Below are 15,929 nucleotides of genomic sequence, written 5' to 3'. Positions count from 1 at the left end.
CGGGGACCCCGCCGGAGCCAAGGCCTGATTAAACGTCCTTTGCGACCCCCCGGGAGAGGAACACGGCGAGGGCGCAAAGGGGTCCCCAAAGGCTTCCTTGGCGCAACGGTGCGCCCCTGACCCATGGCTCTATGGGACCCGCTCAGGGTTCAACGGCAGGGCTAAGAAAGGACTCTGGAAAAGGGGTCGGAAAAATGCCCACGTGCACATGCAACCACATGGCACTATATGTGGGACTAGATGTTTACATTGACACAAATGACTGGCCACTGCCAGAAGGGATAGAGAGTTTCCTCTATGCTGACGATCATGCCATCACCTCCCAAGGAGAGAGCTTTGAAATGGCGGAACAGAAGTTCCACAGAAGATCTCTGAAGCTTTGGGTGCTCTTACTGTCTATTACAGAATTTCCTTTATGCTGACGATCACGCCATCACCACCCAAGCAGAGCTTTGAAATGGTGAAACAGAAGCTCACCGAAGCTTCAGGTGCTCTTACTGCCTATTACAGAGTTTCCTCTACGCTGACGATCATGCCATCACTGCCCAAATAGAGAGCTTTGAAATGGTGGAACAGAAGCTCCACAGAAGCTTTAGGTGCTCTTACTGCCTATTAGAGTTTCCTCTATGCTGACGATCGTGCCATCACTGCCCAAGCAGAGAGCTTTGAAATGGTCGATCAGAAGCTCCACAGAAGTTCTCTGAAGCTTTAGGTGCTCTTTCTGCCTAATAAAGACTTTCCTCTATGCTGACGATCATGCCATCACCACCCACGCAGAGAGCTCTCTGAAGCTTTAGGTGCTCTTACTGCCTATTACAGACTTTCCTCTATGCTGACAATCATGCCATCACTGCCCAAGCAGGGAACAGAAGCTCTCCAAAGCTTTAGGTGCTCTTACTGCCTATTACAGACTTTCCTCTATGCTGACAATCATGCCATCACTGCCCAAGCAGGGAACAGAAGCTCTCCAAAGCTTTAGGTGCTCTTACTGCCTATTACAGACTTTCCTCTATGCTGACAATCATGCCATCACTGCCCAAGCAGGGAACAGAAGCTCTCCAAAGCTTTAGGTGCTCTTACTGCCTATTACAGAGTTTCCTTTATGCTGACGATTGTGCCATCACTGCCCAAGCAGGGAACAGAAGCTCTCCAAAGCTTTAGGTGCTCTTACTGCCTATTACAAAGTTTCATCTATGCTAACGATCGTGCCATCACTGCCCAAGCAGGGAACAGAAACTCACTGAAGCTTCAGGGGCTCTTACTGCCTATTACAGACTTTCCTCTATGCTGACGATCGTGCCATCACTGCCCAAGCAGGGAGCTTTGAAATGGTGGAACCGAAGCTCCACAGAAGCTCTCCGAAGCTTTAGGTGCTCTTACTTTCTATTACAGACTTTCTTCTATGCTGACGATGGTGCCATCACCACCCAAGCAGGTAACAGAAGCTCTCTGAAGCTTTAGGTGCTCTTTCTGCCTAATAAAGACTTTCGTCTATACTGACGATCACACCATCACCACCCAAGCAGAGAGCTCTCCGAAGCTTTAGGTGCTCTTACTGCCTATTCCAGACTTTCCTCTATGCTGACGATTGTGCCATCACCGCCCAAGCCGGGAACAGAAGCTCTCCGAAGCTTTAGGTATGCTTACTGCCTATTACAAAGTTTCATCTATGCTAACGATCGTGCCATCACTGCCCAAGCAGGGAACAGAAGCTCTCCGAAGCTTTAGCTGCTCTTACTGCCTATTACATACTTTCCTCTATGCTGATGATCATGCCATCACCGCCCAAGCAGGGAGCTTTGAATTGGTGGAATGGAAGGTCTACAAAGCTTTAGGTGGTCTTACTGCCTATTACACGGAAAACCAGCTGATTTCTAATCCATCCGGCCTCTGCTTAGAAGCCTCCAGAGAAGGAGATTGCACTGGACTCCCAGGAAGCATATTCCACTGCTGGATAGCTCTAGGACTTCTCTCAATGTCGACACTAGACTCGTATTGACGCAGCTTAGAATCGCATTGGCTTTGTTAGCGGCCTCGTTGCGCTGTTGGCTCATGTCGAGCCGGCCTCCCAATAGATGCTGCGGCGAACATCACAACATTTCCATTTCCTCCTCTGAGTCTCAATTTATATTTCGCGCAAGCGGATTTGAGATCAAAACAGAACCGGGGGGACTGCGGAGCATCTGTTCTTCGGGAGGACACGAGATAATTTTAGACCGACGTGTTATAAACAAGATCTGTGGGGCTTTGCAGCTTGCGGGGAGCGGTGGCGGGGACAGGAGCGCATGCACGGCAAGCGAAAGGCATCAAATGTTTAGCGTCGAAGTGCGAAGCCAACTTGTTGGTCAGGGAGAAGAGGACACTGGCAGAGGAGTTGAATCCCATTTTGAAGTCAACCCACCAGTGAATCCTAGGAAGGCCGCTGGACTGGGTGGCATTTCTGGCCGGGTGCTTAATAGTGTTGTGCATTCGTATGGAATCGCGGTTCGTTTTGTGTAATTTCATTCGTGTCATCTTGTTATCGTATTGGTGTCCCACTAATGATAATGGGCCACCTATATGTCATGAATTTTCGTCTGGCTTACAAAAAAAATATGAAAAATTTCAGACCTTTGGCTGCAATGGGAGGGCTGCAACCCGGCTCGATTTTTGGACTTGAGAGGTGAAAATCGCCACACACGAAGGGCATTTCAACCCATTTAACCCACCAACTTCTAAAACGTTTGGGTGTTCCCCAGAGTAACTATTTTTATTAATATTATTATTATTAACACCCATTGGCACACATCAGATGTTATGGGGAAGCAGCCCTATCTTAGACTCAGCTTAGGGTCCCAGAATATTTAGTTATTAATATTAATGTTATTATTAACACCCATTGGCACACATCAGATGTCATGGGGAAGCAGACCTCTCTCAGACTCAGCTTAGGGTCCCAGAATAACTATTGTTATTAATATTAATATTATTATTAACACCTATTGGTACACATCAGATATAATGGGGAAGCACTCCTCTCTCAGGCTCAGCTTAGGGTCCCATAATAACTATTGTTATTAATATTAATGTTATTATTAACACCCATTGGCACACATCAGATGTCATGGGGAAGCAGACCTCTCTCAGACTCATCTTAGGGTCCCAGAATAACTATTGTTATTAATATTAATACCCATTGGTACACATCAGATGTAACAGGAAGTACTCCTCTCTCAGATTCAGCTTAGGGTCCTAGAGTAACACAATTACTTCCAACAATTGCTTCTTTCTTCTACCCTGGACATCATTCCACAGGTACAGTAGAGTCTCACTTATCCAACACTCGCTTATCCAACGTTCTGGATTATCCAATGCATTTTTATAGTCAATGTTTTCAATACATCGTGATATTTTGGTGCTAAGTTCGTAAATACAGTAATTACTACATAGCATTACTGCATACTGAACTACTTTTTCTGCCAAATTTGTTGTATAAGATGGTGTTTTGGTGCTTAATTTGTAAAATCATAACCTAATTTGATGTTTAATAGGCTTTTCCTTAATCTCTCCTTATTATCCAACATATTCGCTTATTCAACGTTCTGCCGGCCCGTTTATGTTGGATAAGTGAGACTCTACTGTATTATTATTAACACCCATTGGTACACATCCGATGTCATGGGGAAGCACTCCTCTCTCAGACTCAGCTCGGGGTCCCAGAATAATTATTGTTATTAATATTAACACCTATTGGCACACATCAGATGTTACGGGGAAGTACTCCTCTCTCAGACTCAGCTTAGGGTTCCAGAGTAACACAATTGCTTCCAACAATTGCTTCTTTCTTCCACCCTGGACATCATTCCACAGGTATATATATATACACACTCCACTTGCCTCATCGCCAACAGACCTCTGAAGATGCCGTGAGCCATAGATGCAGGTGAAACGCCAGGAGAGGATGCTGCTGGAACATGGCCACGCAGCCCGGAAAACTCACAGCAACCCAGCGATGATTCCAGCCGTGAACGCCTTTGACATCTTGCAAACTTTTGTTCCATTAACTGAATGCGATATTTGCTCTTTTTGCAAGAAAATAATATTTTTCGAATGGCATCTGCATGTTTTCCCGCGCCCGGCCCCCCTTCCCCTTGCGCGGCGGATCCACAAAGTCGCTCAAGTGGCAGCTGTCAGTGGTGAGGTGGCATTTTTCTTCAGCGGGACTGACAGCAGCTGTCTGGGAGGAGTATGAATGGAACGGGAGTGACATCATGTTTATTCAGAAATGACATTCCCAGCCGCAGATCAGTGTCAGCAGTATTTTTGAAACGTTTGAGAAAGCGAAAACATTGCCTGAGATGCATCCCCGATTCGTCCTTTGTACACGCGCGACGCAAACACGCCTTGTGCAGGCGGATATAAATATATATACACATATCTGAAACTGACGGAAATCGGCAAAGCCAAGCTCGATTGGGAGCGTGAACATTGAATGTTGCTCCTTGACATGCTCGTTTTCCCATAGCGGGGAGTCGCTTTGCACTGCGCATGCCGTTTCATGCAAGGAAATGGCTCTAAATAGAGAATGTGTATAGATAGATAGATAGATGGGAAGGGACCTCCCAAAGGCCATCCAGCCCGACCCTCTTGATGGACACAGCCAAAGCACTCCCAACAGATGGACATACAGCCTCTGCTCAGCCCAAAGCTCTCCAGAATAAGCTCAACCGTATCGGACATCGGATAAGAGCAAGAGATCTTTATATTCAGGTCCAAGTTCAACAGAAGGTCTGATTTAAATATAACCTCACTCCGGCGGCTGACCCCTGACTCGGTGGCTCAAATTGCAAAGGAAGCGATGGCTGGAGGAGAGAAAAGGACCAAATGGTCATCCCAGTTTTGTGCCAACCTGGGATCCCTTTGACCAGTGACTACTTTGACTGGGGACCTTTTTGACCAGGACCTCTTTGAGCTGGGACATCTTTGACCAGGGACCTATTTGACCAGAGATCACTTTGACCAAGGACCTCATTGACCAAAGATCATGTTGACCAGGGACCTCTTTGACCAGAGACCACTTTGACCAAGGACCACATTGATCAGAAACCTCTTTGACCAAGGACAATATTGACCAGGGATCTCTTTGACCAGGACCTCTTTGACCAGGGACCTATTTGACCAAAGACCATGTTGACCAGGGACCTCTTTGACCAGAGACCACTTTGACCAAGGACCACATTGATCAGAGACCTCTTTGACCAAGGACAATATTGACCAGGGATCTCTTTGACCAGGACCTCTTTGACCGGGGACCATATTGACCAGGGACCTATTTGACCAGAGACCACTTTGACCAAGGACCACATTGACCAAAGACCATGTTGACCAGGGACCTATTTGACTGGGACCTCTTTGACCTGGGACCTCTTTGACCAAGGACCCCTCTCCAACATTAGTACCAAAAAGGTTACAAATCTGGTTTTGGTCATTAACTTCAGATTCTGTTTGGTTATTTGAGGTGCAGATTCAGAAAATGGCATTGGATAGACTACATCAGCTCTCGTTTCTGATACAGAACATATGCCACCCAGTAGACTTCATCTGCTCACCCACAGAAAACCATATTTCATAATCTAGACCTGATTTCCTCGCATGTCTTGCGGACCTTATTTTGGTCTCCTGGCCCACCAGTAGACCCTGGTCCACAGGTTGAAAACCACTGTCCCAAAGTCAACGCAAGAATTGCCATCGTAGAGTTGGAAGGGACCACAAGGGCCATGAGGTCCAACCCCTTTCTATAGAAGTCTCTTCCTTATGAAAGAGTCACATCTTACCGGCCATATACTGTCATGTCATGATAGCCCTTGTTAGGACCATCTTCCATATGCAAAAGAAAGACCATGTGGATCAAGAACAGGTCTCTATTCTTGACTGGGGACCTCTTTGACCAGGGACCTCCTAAGAATAGGAGGAAGAAGGCTTGTTTCTGGGTGAAGAGATAGCTCTTTCATCCCACCAAAAGTTTCCAGGTATCATCTATGGACCCACCACCAAGACTCTATGCTTGGAAGGCAATCAGATTCATGGGATATGAGGGATCACAGATGATGGAGATGATGGAACGAATCGACAATTTGGTTGCCACAGGTTTTTGTCCTGGGCCTTTCAGGGCTATCTCAACACCTTTATGAAGGCATAGAAGGCAGATCAGATTTGTAGATGGGACCAAATTATGAAGGAGCGCTAATTATCCCAAAGGGCAGGACTAGGATCTAAAATGACCTTCACAACTTAGGAAGCCATGTTTAACTATGGGAAATGATGTCACATTGAGGAGGAAGCAGACCTGATAGCGCCTTCATCGCACCAAAAGTTTCCGGGTATCGATGGGACCCTCCAAGTATTGCTTGGACGACAACTCCCAGCATCCCCATCCAAAGCAACAGAACAAAGCATATTTTGCCCACCGACAAATGACATCTTCAGTTTGCCATTGAAAAAGGCAACAAGCCACCGGCTTAAACGCAGGAAGTTCAAAGAACAAGGAAGACACTCGAATCAATTTTTTTTTAAGGATCGGCGTTTGACAAGCCGAGGCATCGCTCGACTTGTTTCAATAAGCTGTTGTTTTGAATTTTAAAAACAAAGGAATAGGAACAGGCATTTGGAATTTTCCATTTCCAACCCGGGTACTAATGTATATATTTTAAATACATGTCAGAATCTCTCACTGGAGGCGAATGGAATATTTATGGGGAGCAAGCACGAGACTTCAAAAAAGCAGCTCCAGAGACACTAAGCACTCGGTTGATTCGCAGGCTTGGAATAAGTCAGGAAAACCAGGTGACAAACATGTACATTCTTCCCACCCCTCCCTTGCGCATTGTTTACTAATGCGGTGCCAGTGGCCCACCGATGGAAGCACATCGCCAAACTGATGTGTTTCAGGGTTTTCTTTCCAGCAGCTGTCTTTGCTGAGCTTCCCGGTTCTTCATACCCTACTTTTGAAAACAACTTCAAGGAGGGTAGATTACTCTGTACACACATTGAAACCACTGAAATAGACGGCAAGGATCTTGGGTCAACCCATGGAGGTCTTCCTAATGGATCCAGATCTTAATTCAACCCATGGAGGCCTTCCTATGGTTCCAGACCTCGGTTCAACCCATGGAGGCCTTCCTATGGTTCCAGACCTCGGTTCAACCCATGGAGACTCTCCCAGTGGATTCAGATCTTTGCTCAACCCACAGAGGCCTTCCCAATGTATATAGACCTTGGTTCCCCCCATGGAGGTCTTTTCAATGGATCCAGACCTTGGTTCAATGCATGGAGGTCTTCCCAATAGATCTAGACCTTGGTTCAACCCATGAAGCCAAACCATCCCAATAGATCAAGACCTTGGTTCCATCCATGGAGGCTCTCCCCATGGATCCAGGCCTTGGTGCCACCCATGGAGGCCTTCCTAATGGATCCAGACCTTCGTTCAATGCATGGAGACCTTCCTAATAGATCTAGACCTTGGTTCCACCCATGGAGGCCTTCCCAATGGATCCTGACCTTGATTCAACCCATGAAGACCATCCCAATGTATCCAGACCTTGGTTCAACCTACGAAGCCAAACCATCCCAATAGATCCAGACCTTGGTTCCACCCATGGAGGCCTTCCCAATGGATCCAGACCTTCGTTCAACGCATGGAGGCCTTCCTAATAGATCTAGACCTTGGTTCCACCCATGGAGGCCTTCCTAATGGATCCAGACCTTCGTTCAACGCATGGAGGGCTTCCTAATAGATCTAGACCTTGGTTCCACCCATGAAGGCCTTCCTAATGGATCCAGACCTTCATTCAACGCATGGAGGCCTTCCTAATAGATCCAGACCTTGGTTCCACCTATGGAGGCCTTCCTAATGGATCCAGACCTTCGTTCAACGCATGGAGGCCTTCCTAATGGATCTAGACCTTGGTTCCACCCATGGAGGCCATCCCAAAAGATCCAGAACTTGATTCAAGACATGGAGACTTTCCCAATGAATCCAAACCTTGGTTCAATGCAAGGAGACCATCCCAATGGATCCAGACGCTGGTCCAACCTGTGGATTCAATCTGAATTGTTTTAATACGAGTGATTAAAAAAGCCGGTAGGCTGTTAGGAATTGTGGGAGTTGAAGTCCAAAACATCTGGAGGGCCAAAGTTGGCCCATGCTTGCTCTAGAAACATCAGGAACCCTGAACATCAGGAAGAACTTCCTCACTGTGAGGGCTGTTCGACAGTGGAACTCTCTCCCCCAGGCCGTGGTGGAGGCTCCTTCTTTGGAGGCTTTTAAGCAAAGGCTGGATGGCCATCTGTCGGGGGTGCTTTGAATGCGATTTCCTGCTTCTTAGCGGGGGTTGGACTAGATGGCCCATGTGGTCTCTTCCAACTCTACTATTCTATGATTCTAGAAGACACAGCTTAACATCTTAGACAGTTCCCATGGTGTTAATTCCATATCCCATTACTCCCTGACCTGCTAAGGAGAAACCATCTGGCCCGGAGCCTAGAATCGTCCAGATATTATTGCACGGCAACTCCCATGATAAGAGCACTGGGAGATGGCTTTGATCCGAGAGCTGTGGCTACGTCGGACTCCATGGCTTCGCACTGATATGGCATTGGTGGTGGGAGTGGTGTTTTTGTGCATTTAATTTCGTAGTGCAATAGCACAATGATATAACGCTATTCTATTATACACAAGGATCCATGGGCTGGAGGGACTGAGATCGAGATTGGCATATGTCGCGCACGCCACGGGTTGCACAACCCGCGCATTTTGGCCGTGGCTTCCCTTGTGATGCAAGGCAAAGCTGTTGTTGCAGCCGCTGCCACCAACCCGGCTGGGAAAGCCTTAGGGCTCGGAGGGGAGGGGGCCGTGCGGTGTATTTCTGGCTCTCTTTGCCTCCCGGGAGGAAAGCGAGATGGAAGGAAGCCAGGGAAACGCACCATGAAGCCGGGAGCAGGTGGTGCGGCCGGGGGCGCAAAGGGGGGGCCGGGCAACGCAAAGAGTCAGTCAGGCTGGAAAGGAAAGAAGAGGCAAGAATTAGGAAGAGGCCCAGAGTTTGGGGAAATAATAATAACAATAATAATAGCCTGACGTTTCCCCCACACCTATGGCAGGCATCCTCAGAGGTTGTGAGGCCTGTTGGAAACTAGGCAAGTGGGGTTGATATATCTCCAGGAACTCTTGTTTGCTTGAAGCAAGTGTGAATGTTGCAACTGGGCTGGGCTGTGGCGCAGGCTGTTGAGCAGCTGCAATAAATCACGCTGACCACGAGGTCATGAGTTCGAGGCCAGCCCCTGGCGGGGTGAGCACCCGTCAATTAAAAATAAAAAATAGCCCCTGCTCATTGCTGACCTGGCAACCCGAAAGATAGTTGCATCTATCAAGTAGGAAATAAGGTACCACTTATTAAAAAAAAAAAGTGGGGAGGCAAGTTTAACTAATTTACGACCTGGAATGAGGAAGTGCCGTCAGAGTGGATGATGAAGCAGCTGCTCCCCTCTGTGGCCAGAATCGAACATCCCCTCAGGAGAAGGTTAAATTGCCTCTGCGTCTGTCTCTGTCTTGGTTCTATGTGTATATGGGCATTGAATGTTTGCCTGATATGTATATACAATGTGATCCGCCCTGAGTCCCCTTCGGGGTGAGAAAGAAGGGTGGAATATAAATACTGTAAATAAATAAATACATAAATAACTGGCCACCTTGATGAGTAGCCTTGCTGCTTCCTCCCTTGGGGAATCCTTTGTTGGGAGGTGTTAGCTGGCCAGCACCAGCTGCCGGTCAGGACGGCTTGCCTGGTAATAAATTAAAGAGTTCTGTGGCTTCTGGGTTGCTGTGAGTTTTCCGGGCTGTATGGCTATGTTCCAGAAGCATTCTCTCCTGACGTTTCGCCCACATCTATGGCAGGCATCCTCTGGTCCTCCTGAAGTCAGCCTAATAATAGGTTTGCGGTGAGTTTATGGCCTGACGTTTCCCCCACATCTATGGCAGGCATCCTCAGAGGTTGTGAGGCCTGTTGGAAACTAGGCAAGTGGGGTTTATATATCTCCAGGAACTCTTGTTTGCTTGAAGCAAGTGTGAATGTTGCAACTGGCCACCCTGATGAGTAGCCTTGCTACTTCCTCCCTCGGGGAATCCTTTGTTGGGAGGTGTTAGCTGGCCAGCACCAGCTGCCGGTCAGGATAAATTAAAGAGTTCTGTGGCTTCTGGGTTGCTGTGAGTTTTCCGGGCTGTATGGCTATGTTCCAGAAGCATTCTCTCCTGACGTTTCGCCCACATCCTCTGGTCCTCCTGAAGCCAGCCAACATGGAGGTAGTTTCTGTAAGTGGTTTTATTACTGGTTAGGTTTTTTTTTGTTTTGTTTACAAATTCTGATAGCTGAACAGATTTTATTTTTTTTAAATCCCACTTTTTTTTCTCCAAAAGTCTAAAACATCAGAACAACCAAATGAAGGGCTTTTTTTTAGGACTAATTCCAAGGAACCAAACTCTTATGGACATCTCCTCTTGTGTTGGTTTTGTTTGGTCATAAATATACAGAAAGGAACAAGGGTTTTGTTTTTCTTTTTGGGAAGGGGGGGTTTAACCCAAATTTGGGGCGAAGAGGGGAGAACAGTATATAAGGCACATGACAGTCTCTGGAAATCACAGAAGCTTTCGCCAACTTAAATTAACCGCTGTTTCCCTGGCCCCCCGCGGCCCACCAAAGCTGTACAGGAACACAAAGGTTGTGCGGCAAGTCCGTCCTCAGTCCCGCCGGTTCTCCCTACGCTGCGGCTCTAGAACCCCGTGCGGGAACGTCTCTAGCAAAATACACTAAGAATAATTTTTTTCCTCTTCGAAAAAAAATAAAAATAAAAATAAGAAAGGAACGGAAAGGAAGAAAGGAAGGAAGGAGGAAAGGGAAACGAGAGTCATCAGAAAAGATTCGTGAGCGTGGTCTGCGGGGGGCTCCGGGATTCGTGGACGTCCAAGGCGCCGGGCACGGAGGTCAAGACCGAGGTGACCGAGGGCATGCTGGGGTTGGTTAAGTCCGTCAAGGTGGTGGGGGTGCTGGAGGGGCTCATGGAGGTGTTGGAGATCTCCGAGGCCGGGCCCGAAGGGGTGCCCGCCTGCAGCGCCCCCTCGGAGGCCTTGTCCACCCCCGTGGTCTCCTGGCGCAGCAGGTTCCGCCGGAATTTGGCCCGAGCGTTCTGGAACCAGACCTAGAACCGGCCAAGACAGAGAAGAGGCAGCGTGAGACACGGCCCTGGCCTCGGCCGCAGAAGAAGCAAGGGCGTAATGCAAGGACCCCGCGGTCAGAACCAAACAACACCAGGGTTTGCGCCGAAGCTATTGGACTCAAAACATTCACTTAAGCGCTGTGGCCGTTTCATGATCCCAGGTCAAAACATAAAGATAGCCCACCGCAAAAGAATACATAAAGCACAGACTCAGAACAAGGCACATATGAAACATAAACAGATGGAAGTACTATATATACTTGAGTATAAGTCTAGTTTTTCAGCCACTTTTTAGGGCTGAGAAATCTCCCCTCGGCTTATACTCAAGTGAGCGTCCTGGCCGGCTTATGTTTGGGTCAGCTTATACTCGAGAATATATGGTACATTTATTATTTTTCTCTATTATTATTGGTATTATTACATGTATTATTTTTCTCTATTATTATTGGTATTATTACATTAATTATTTTTCTCTGTTATTATTGGTATTATTACATGTATTATTTTTCTCTATTATTATTGGTATTATTACATTAATTATTTTTCTCTGTTATTATTGGTATTATTACATTTATTATTTTTCTCTATTATTGGTATTATTACATTTATTATTTTTCTCTATTATTATTGGTATTATTACATTTATTATTTTTCTCTATTATTATTGGTATCATTACATTTATTATTTTTCTCTATTATTGTTGCTACTATAACATTTATTTTACTCTATTTTTATTATTATTGGTATTATTACATTTATTATTTTTCTCTATTATTGTTGCTACTATTACATTTATTTTACTCTATTTTTAATATTATTAATACATTTATTATTTCACTCTGATCTTATTATTATTATTATTATTGCATTTATTATTTTATTTATTATTAGATGTATTATTTTCCTGTATTTATTATATAGGTAATCAGACTTAGACAGTCTTATCTTATTAAAGTCTTATTATTATCATAAATTACAATTTTATGTAAACATTCAAAAACATTTAACCTATTGATGCCTCAAATAATATAATTTTATTAGTATCTATATTTATTTTTATTTTTGAAATTTGCCTGTAGCCGCTGCATTTCCCACCCTCGTCTTATACTCGAGTCAATAGGTTTTCCCAGTTTTGTGATAAAATTAGGTGCCCCGGCTTATATTCATTCGGCCTATACTTGAGTATATACAGTAGTTAAAGATTGTTGCAAGGTCTAAATCAGCGTCGCCAAAGACCATCAGAAAACACTACAACTCCCAAATGTCAAGGTCTATTTTCCCCAAACTCTGCCAGTGTTCACATTTGGGCATATTGAGTATTCGTGCCAGGTTTGGCCCAGATCCATCATTGTTTGGAGTCCACAGTGCTCTCTGGATGTAGGTGAACTACAACTCCCAAACTCAAGGTCAGTGCCCACCAACCCCTTCCAGTATTTTCTGTTGCTCGTGGGGGTTCTGTGTGCCAGGTTTGGATCAATTCCATCATTGGTGGAGTTCAGAATGCTCTTTGATTGTAGGCGAACTATAAGTCCCAGCAACGACAACTCCCAAATGTCAAGATCTATTTTACCCAAACTTCACCAGTGTTTACATTTGGGCATATTGAGTATTGGTACCAAGTTTGGTCCAGATCCATCATTGTTTGAGTCCACAGTACTCTCTGGATGTAGGTGAACTACATCTCCCAAACTCAAGCTCAATGCCCACCAAACCTTTCCAGTATTTTCTGTTGCAGTTCTGTGTGCAAAGTTTGGTTCAGTTCCATCGTTGGTGGACGAAATGGCAGGGAAAGTACGAAATGGTCCGGAGAGGGAGCTTCCAACGTACCGACAGCTGCAAAAATTGGCACAAGAACTGGGAAGGGTCCAATTTATAAGGAGGGAATAAGTCCAGCTTGGCAGACGAAGGGCGTTTTCACACTACTACACAATTAACGTGCTGTAATCCCGCTTTTGGAAGGTGCTCGAAAACGAAAACGGGGGCCTAACGAATGAAACGAACAGAAACAGACAGCGATTCTATACAAATGCACAAGTCTAATGAACAAACCAACATACCCTGTTTCCCCGAAAATAAGACAGTGTCTTATATTAATTTTTGCTCCCAAAGACGCACTAGGTCTTATTTTCAGGGGATGTATTATTTTTCCACAAAGAAGAATTCAAATTTATGGTTGAATTTTTAAAAAATGAAAATTTATTATCTACTGTACAGTAGTTGTCATTACAAACCAGCGTAACCAAACTGTGAACCCTTTCAAGAATTTCTATATTATATTTTATTGCTATACTGTTTTTAAATTACTGTTTTAAATTTCTGTTCGTATGTAAATTTGTGTTGTTGTTGGGCTTGTCCCTGTGTAAGCTGCCCTGAGTCCCTTCTGGGAGATGGAGGTGGGATACAAGAATAAAGTTATTATCATATTATTATTATTTCTTGTTACTACCTTTATTTCCATGTACAACAATCTATGGTATGTACATTTATCGATCCTGCATGCTTCCAAACAAAAACTTTGCTAGGTCTTACTTTTGGGGGAAGCCTTATATTTAGCAATTCAGCAAAACCTCTACTAGGTCTTATTTTCTGGGGATGTCTTATTTTCGGGGAAACAGGGTACATACATACATACACTGACTTTATATAGAGAGGTTGTAGTAAAGGTAAAGTACTACCAGACTTATGCCATACATCTTACAATGCGCTGCAATGGTTCTATTCAATAACATAAGGAGAACGACGAAATGCCGGGGAAAAAATCGTTTCACAACACCTCGACTTTCCTCCGGAGAAGCGTATGATACAAACGCTGCTATACGTTCTTATTAATAATAGAAATGCTCAAAGTTGCCCCCAACCGAGCAAAGACTGCCTGAGGGTAGCGATACTCACAAGGCGTTAAAATATCTCTTCCCAGTTGCATTGCAAAAACGAAACCACGTTGGCCAGAAAGATCACCGACATCACAAAGGCCTTGCTTCTGCAAGAACTATAACATCCCAATTCTCTTTGTAGGGGAGTTGTAGTTCACCTATATCCAGAGCACAATTATGAACCCAAACAATGATGGATCTGGACCAAACTTGCATACCCGATATGCCCATATTTGAATACTGGTGGGTTTTGAGTCAAAATGGCATGGACATTTGGGAGTTGTAGGTACTGGGATGTATAGTTCACCTGCAGTCAATGAGCACTCTGAACTCCACGAAAAATAGAATTGGACCAAACTTGCCATTCATACCCCATATGCCCACATTTGAATACTGGTGGGTTTTGAGTCAAAATGGCATGGACATTTGGGAGTTGTAGGTACTGGGATGTATAGTTCACCTGCAATCAATGAGCACTCTGAACTCCACGAAAAATAGAATTGGACCAAACTTGCCATTCATACCCCATATGCCCATATTTGAATACTGGTGGGTTTTGAGTCAAAATGGCAGGGACATTTGGGAGTTGTAGGTACTGGGATGTATAGTTCACCTGCAGTCAATGAGCACTCTGAACTCCACGAAAAATAGAATTGGACCAAACTTGCCATTCATACCCCATATGCCCACATTTGAATACTGGTGGGTTTTGAGTCAAAATGGCATGGACATTTGGGAGTTGTAGGTACTGGGATGTATAGTTCACCTGCAGTCAATGAGCACTCTGAACTCCACGAAAAATAGAATTGGACCAAACTTGCCATTCATACCCCATATGCCCACATTTGAATACTGGTGGGTTTTGAGTCAAAATGGCATGGACATTTGGGAGTTGTAGGTACTGGGATGTATAGTTCACCTGCAATCAATGAGCACTCTGAACTCCACGAAAAATAGAATTGGACCAAACTTGCCATTCATACCCCATATGCCCATATTTGAATACTGGTGGGTTTTGAGTCAAAATGGCAGGGACATTTGGGAGTTGTAGGTACTGGGATGTATAGTTCACCTGCAGTCAATGAGCACTCTGAACTCCACGAAAAATAGAATTGGACCAAACTTGCCATTCATACCCCATATGCCCACATTTGAATACTGGTGGGTTTTGAGTCAAAATGGCATGGACATTTGGGAGTTGTAGGTACTGGGATGTATAGTTCACCTGCAATCAATGAGCATTCTGAACTCCACGAAAAATAGAATTGGACCAAACTTGCCATTCATACCCCATATGCCCACATTTGAATACTGGTGGGTTTTGAGTCAAAATGGCAGGGACATTTGGGAGTTGTAGGTACTGGGATGTATAGTTCACCTGCAATCAATGAGCATTCTGAACTCCACGAAAAATAGAATTGGACCAAACTTGCCATTCATACCCCATATGCCCACATTTGAATACTGGTGGGTTTTGAGTCAAAATGGCATGGACATTTGGGAGTTGTAGGTACTGGGATGTATAGTTCACCTGCAATCAATGAGCACTCTGAACTCCACGAAAAATAGAATTGGACCAAACTTGCCATTCATACCCCATATGCCCACATTTGAATACTGGTGGGTTTTGAGTCAAAATGGCAGGGACATTTGGGAGTTGTAGGTACTGGGATGTATAGTTCACCTGCAGTCAATGAGCACTCTGAACTCCACGAAAAATAGAATTGGACCAAACTTGCCATTCATACCCCATATGCCCACATTTGAATACTGGTGGGTTTTGAGTCAAAATGGCATGGACATTTGGGAGT

At 45.0% G+C, this 15,929-nt stretch overlaps 1 protein-coding gene across 3 annotated transcripts in view; it reads right to left on the bottom strand.

Annotated features, from left to right (window-relative positions):
• Positions 1–15,929, bottom strand: part of lhx2 (LIM homeobox 2) — a 166,114-nt gene that overhangs the window by 77,629 nt on the left and 72,556 nt on the right. For 2 of the 3 annotated variants that reach the window (XM_062959497.1, XM_062959495.1), the window contains exon 5: positions 10,335–11,226. The exons of the other annotated variant lie outside the window; for it this stretch is intronic. In XM_062959497.1, coding sequence (XP_062815567.1) covers positions 10,939–11,226 — 288 coding nt within the window. In that variant the 3' untranslated portion in view covers positions 10,335–10,938. Of the gene's footprint in view, positions 1–10,334; positions 11,227–15,929 lie in introns of those variants that run through there. 3 annotated transcript variants of the gene reach the window in all.

This window comes from Anolis carolinensis, unplaced genomic scaffold, assembly GCF_035594765.1.
Source record: "Anolis carolinensis isolate JA03-04 unplaced genomic scaffold, rAnoCar3.1.pri scaffold_7, whole genome shotgun sequence".
Taxonomy (NCBI): Eukaryota; Metazoa; Chordata; class Lepidosauria; order Squamata; family Dactyloidae; genus Anolis; species Anolis carolinensis.
Note: the sequence above shows the minus strand (reverse complement) of the source record. Positions and strands in the feature narration are given on the sequence as shown.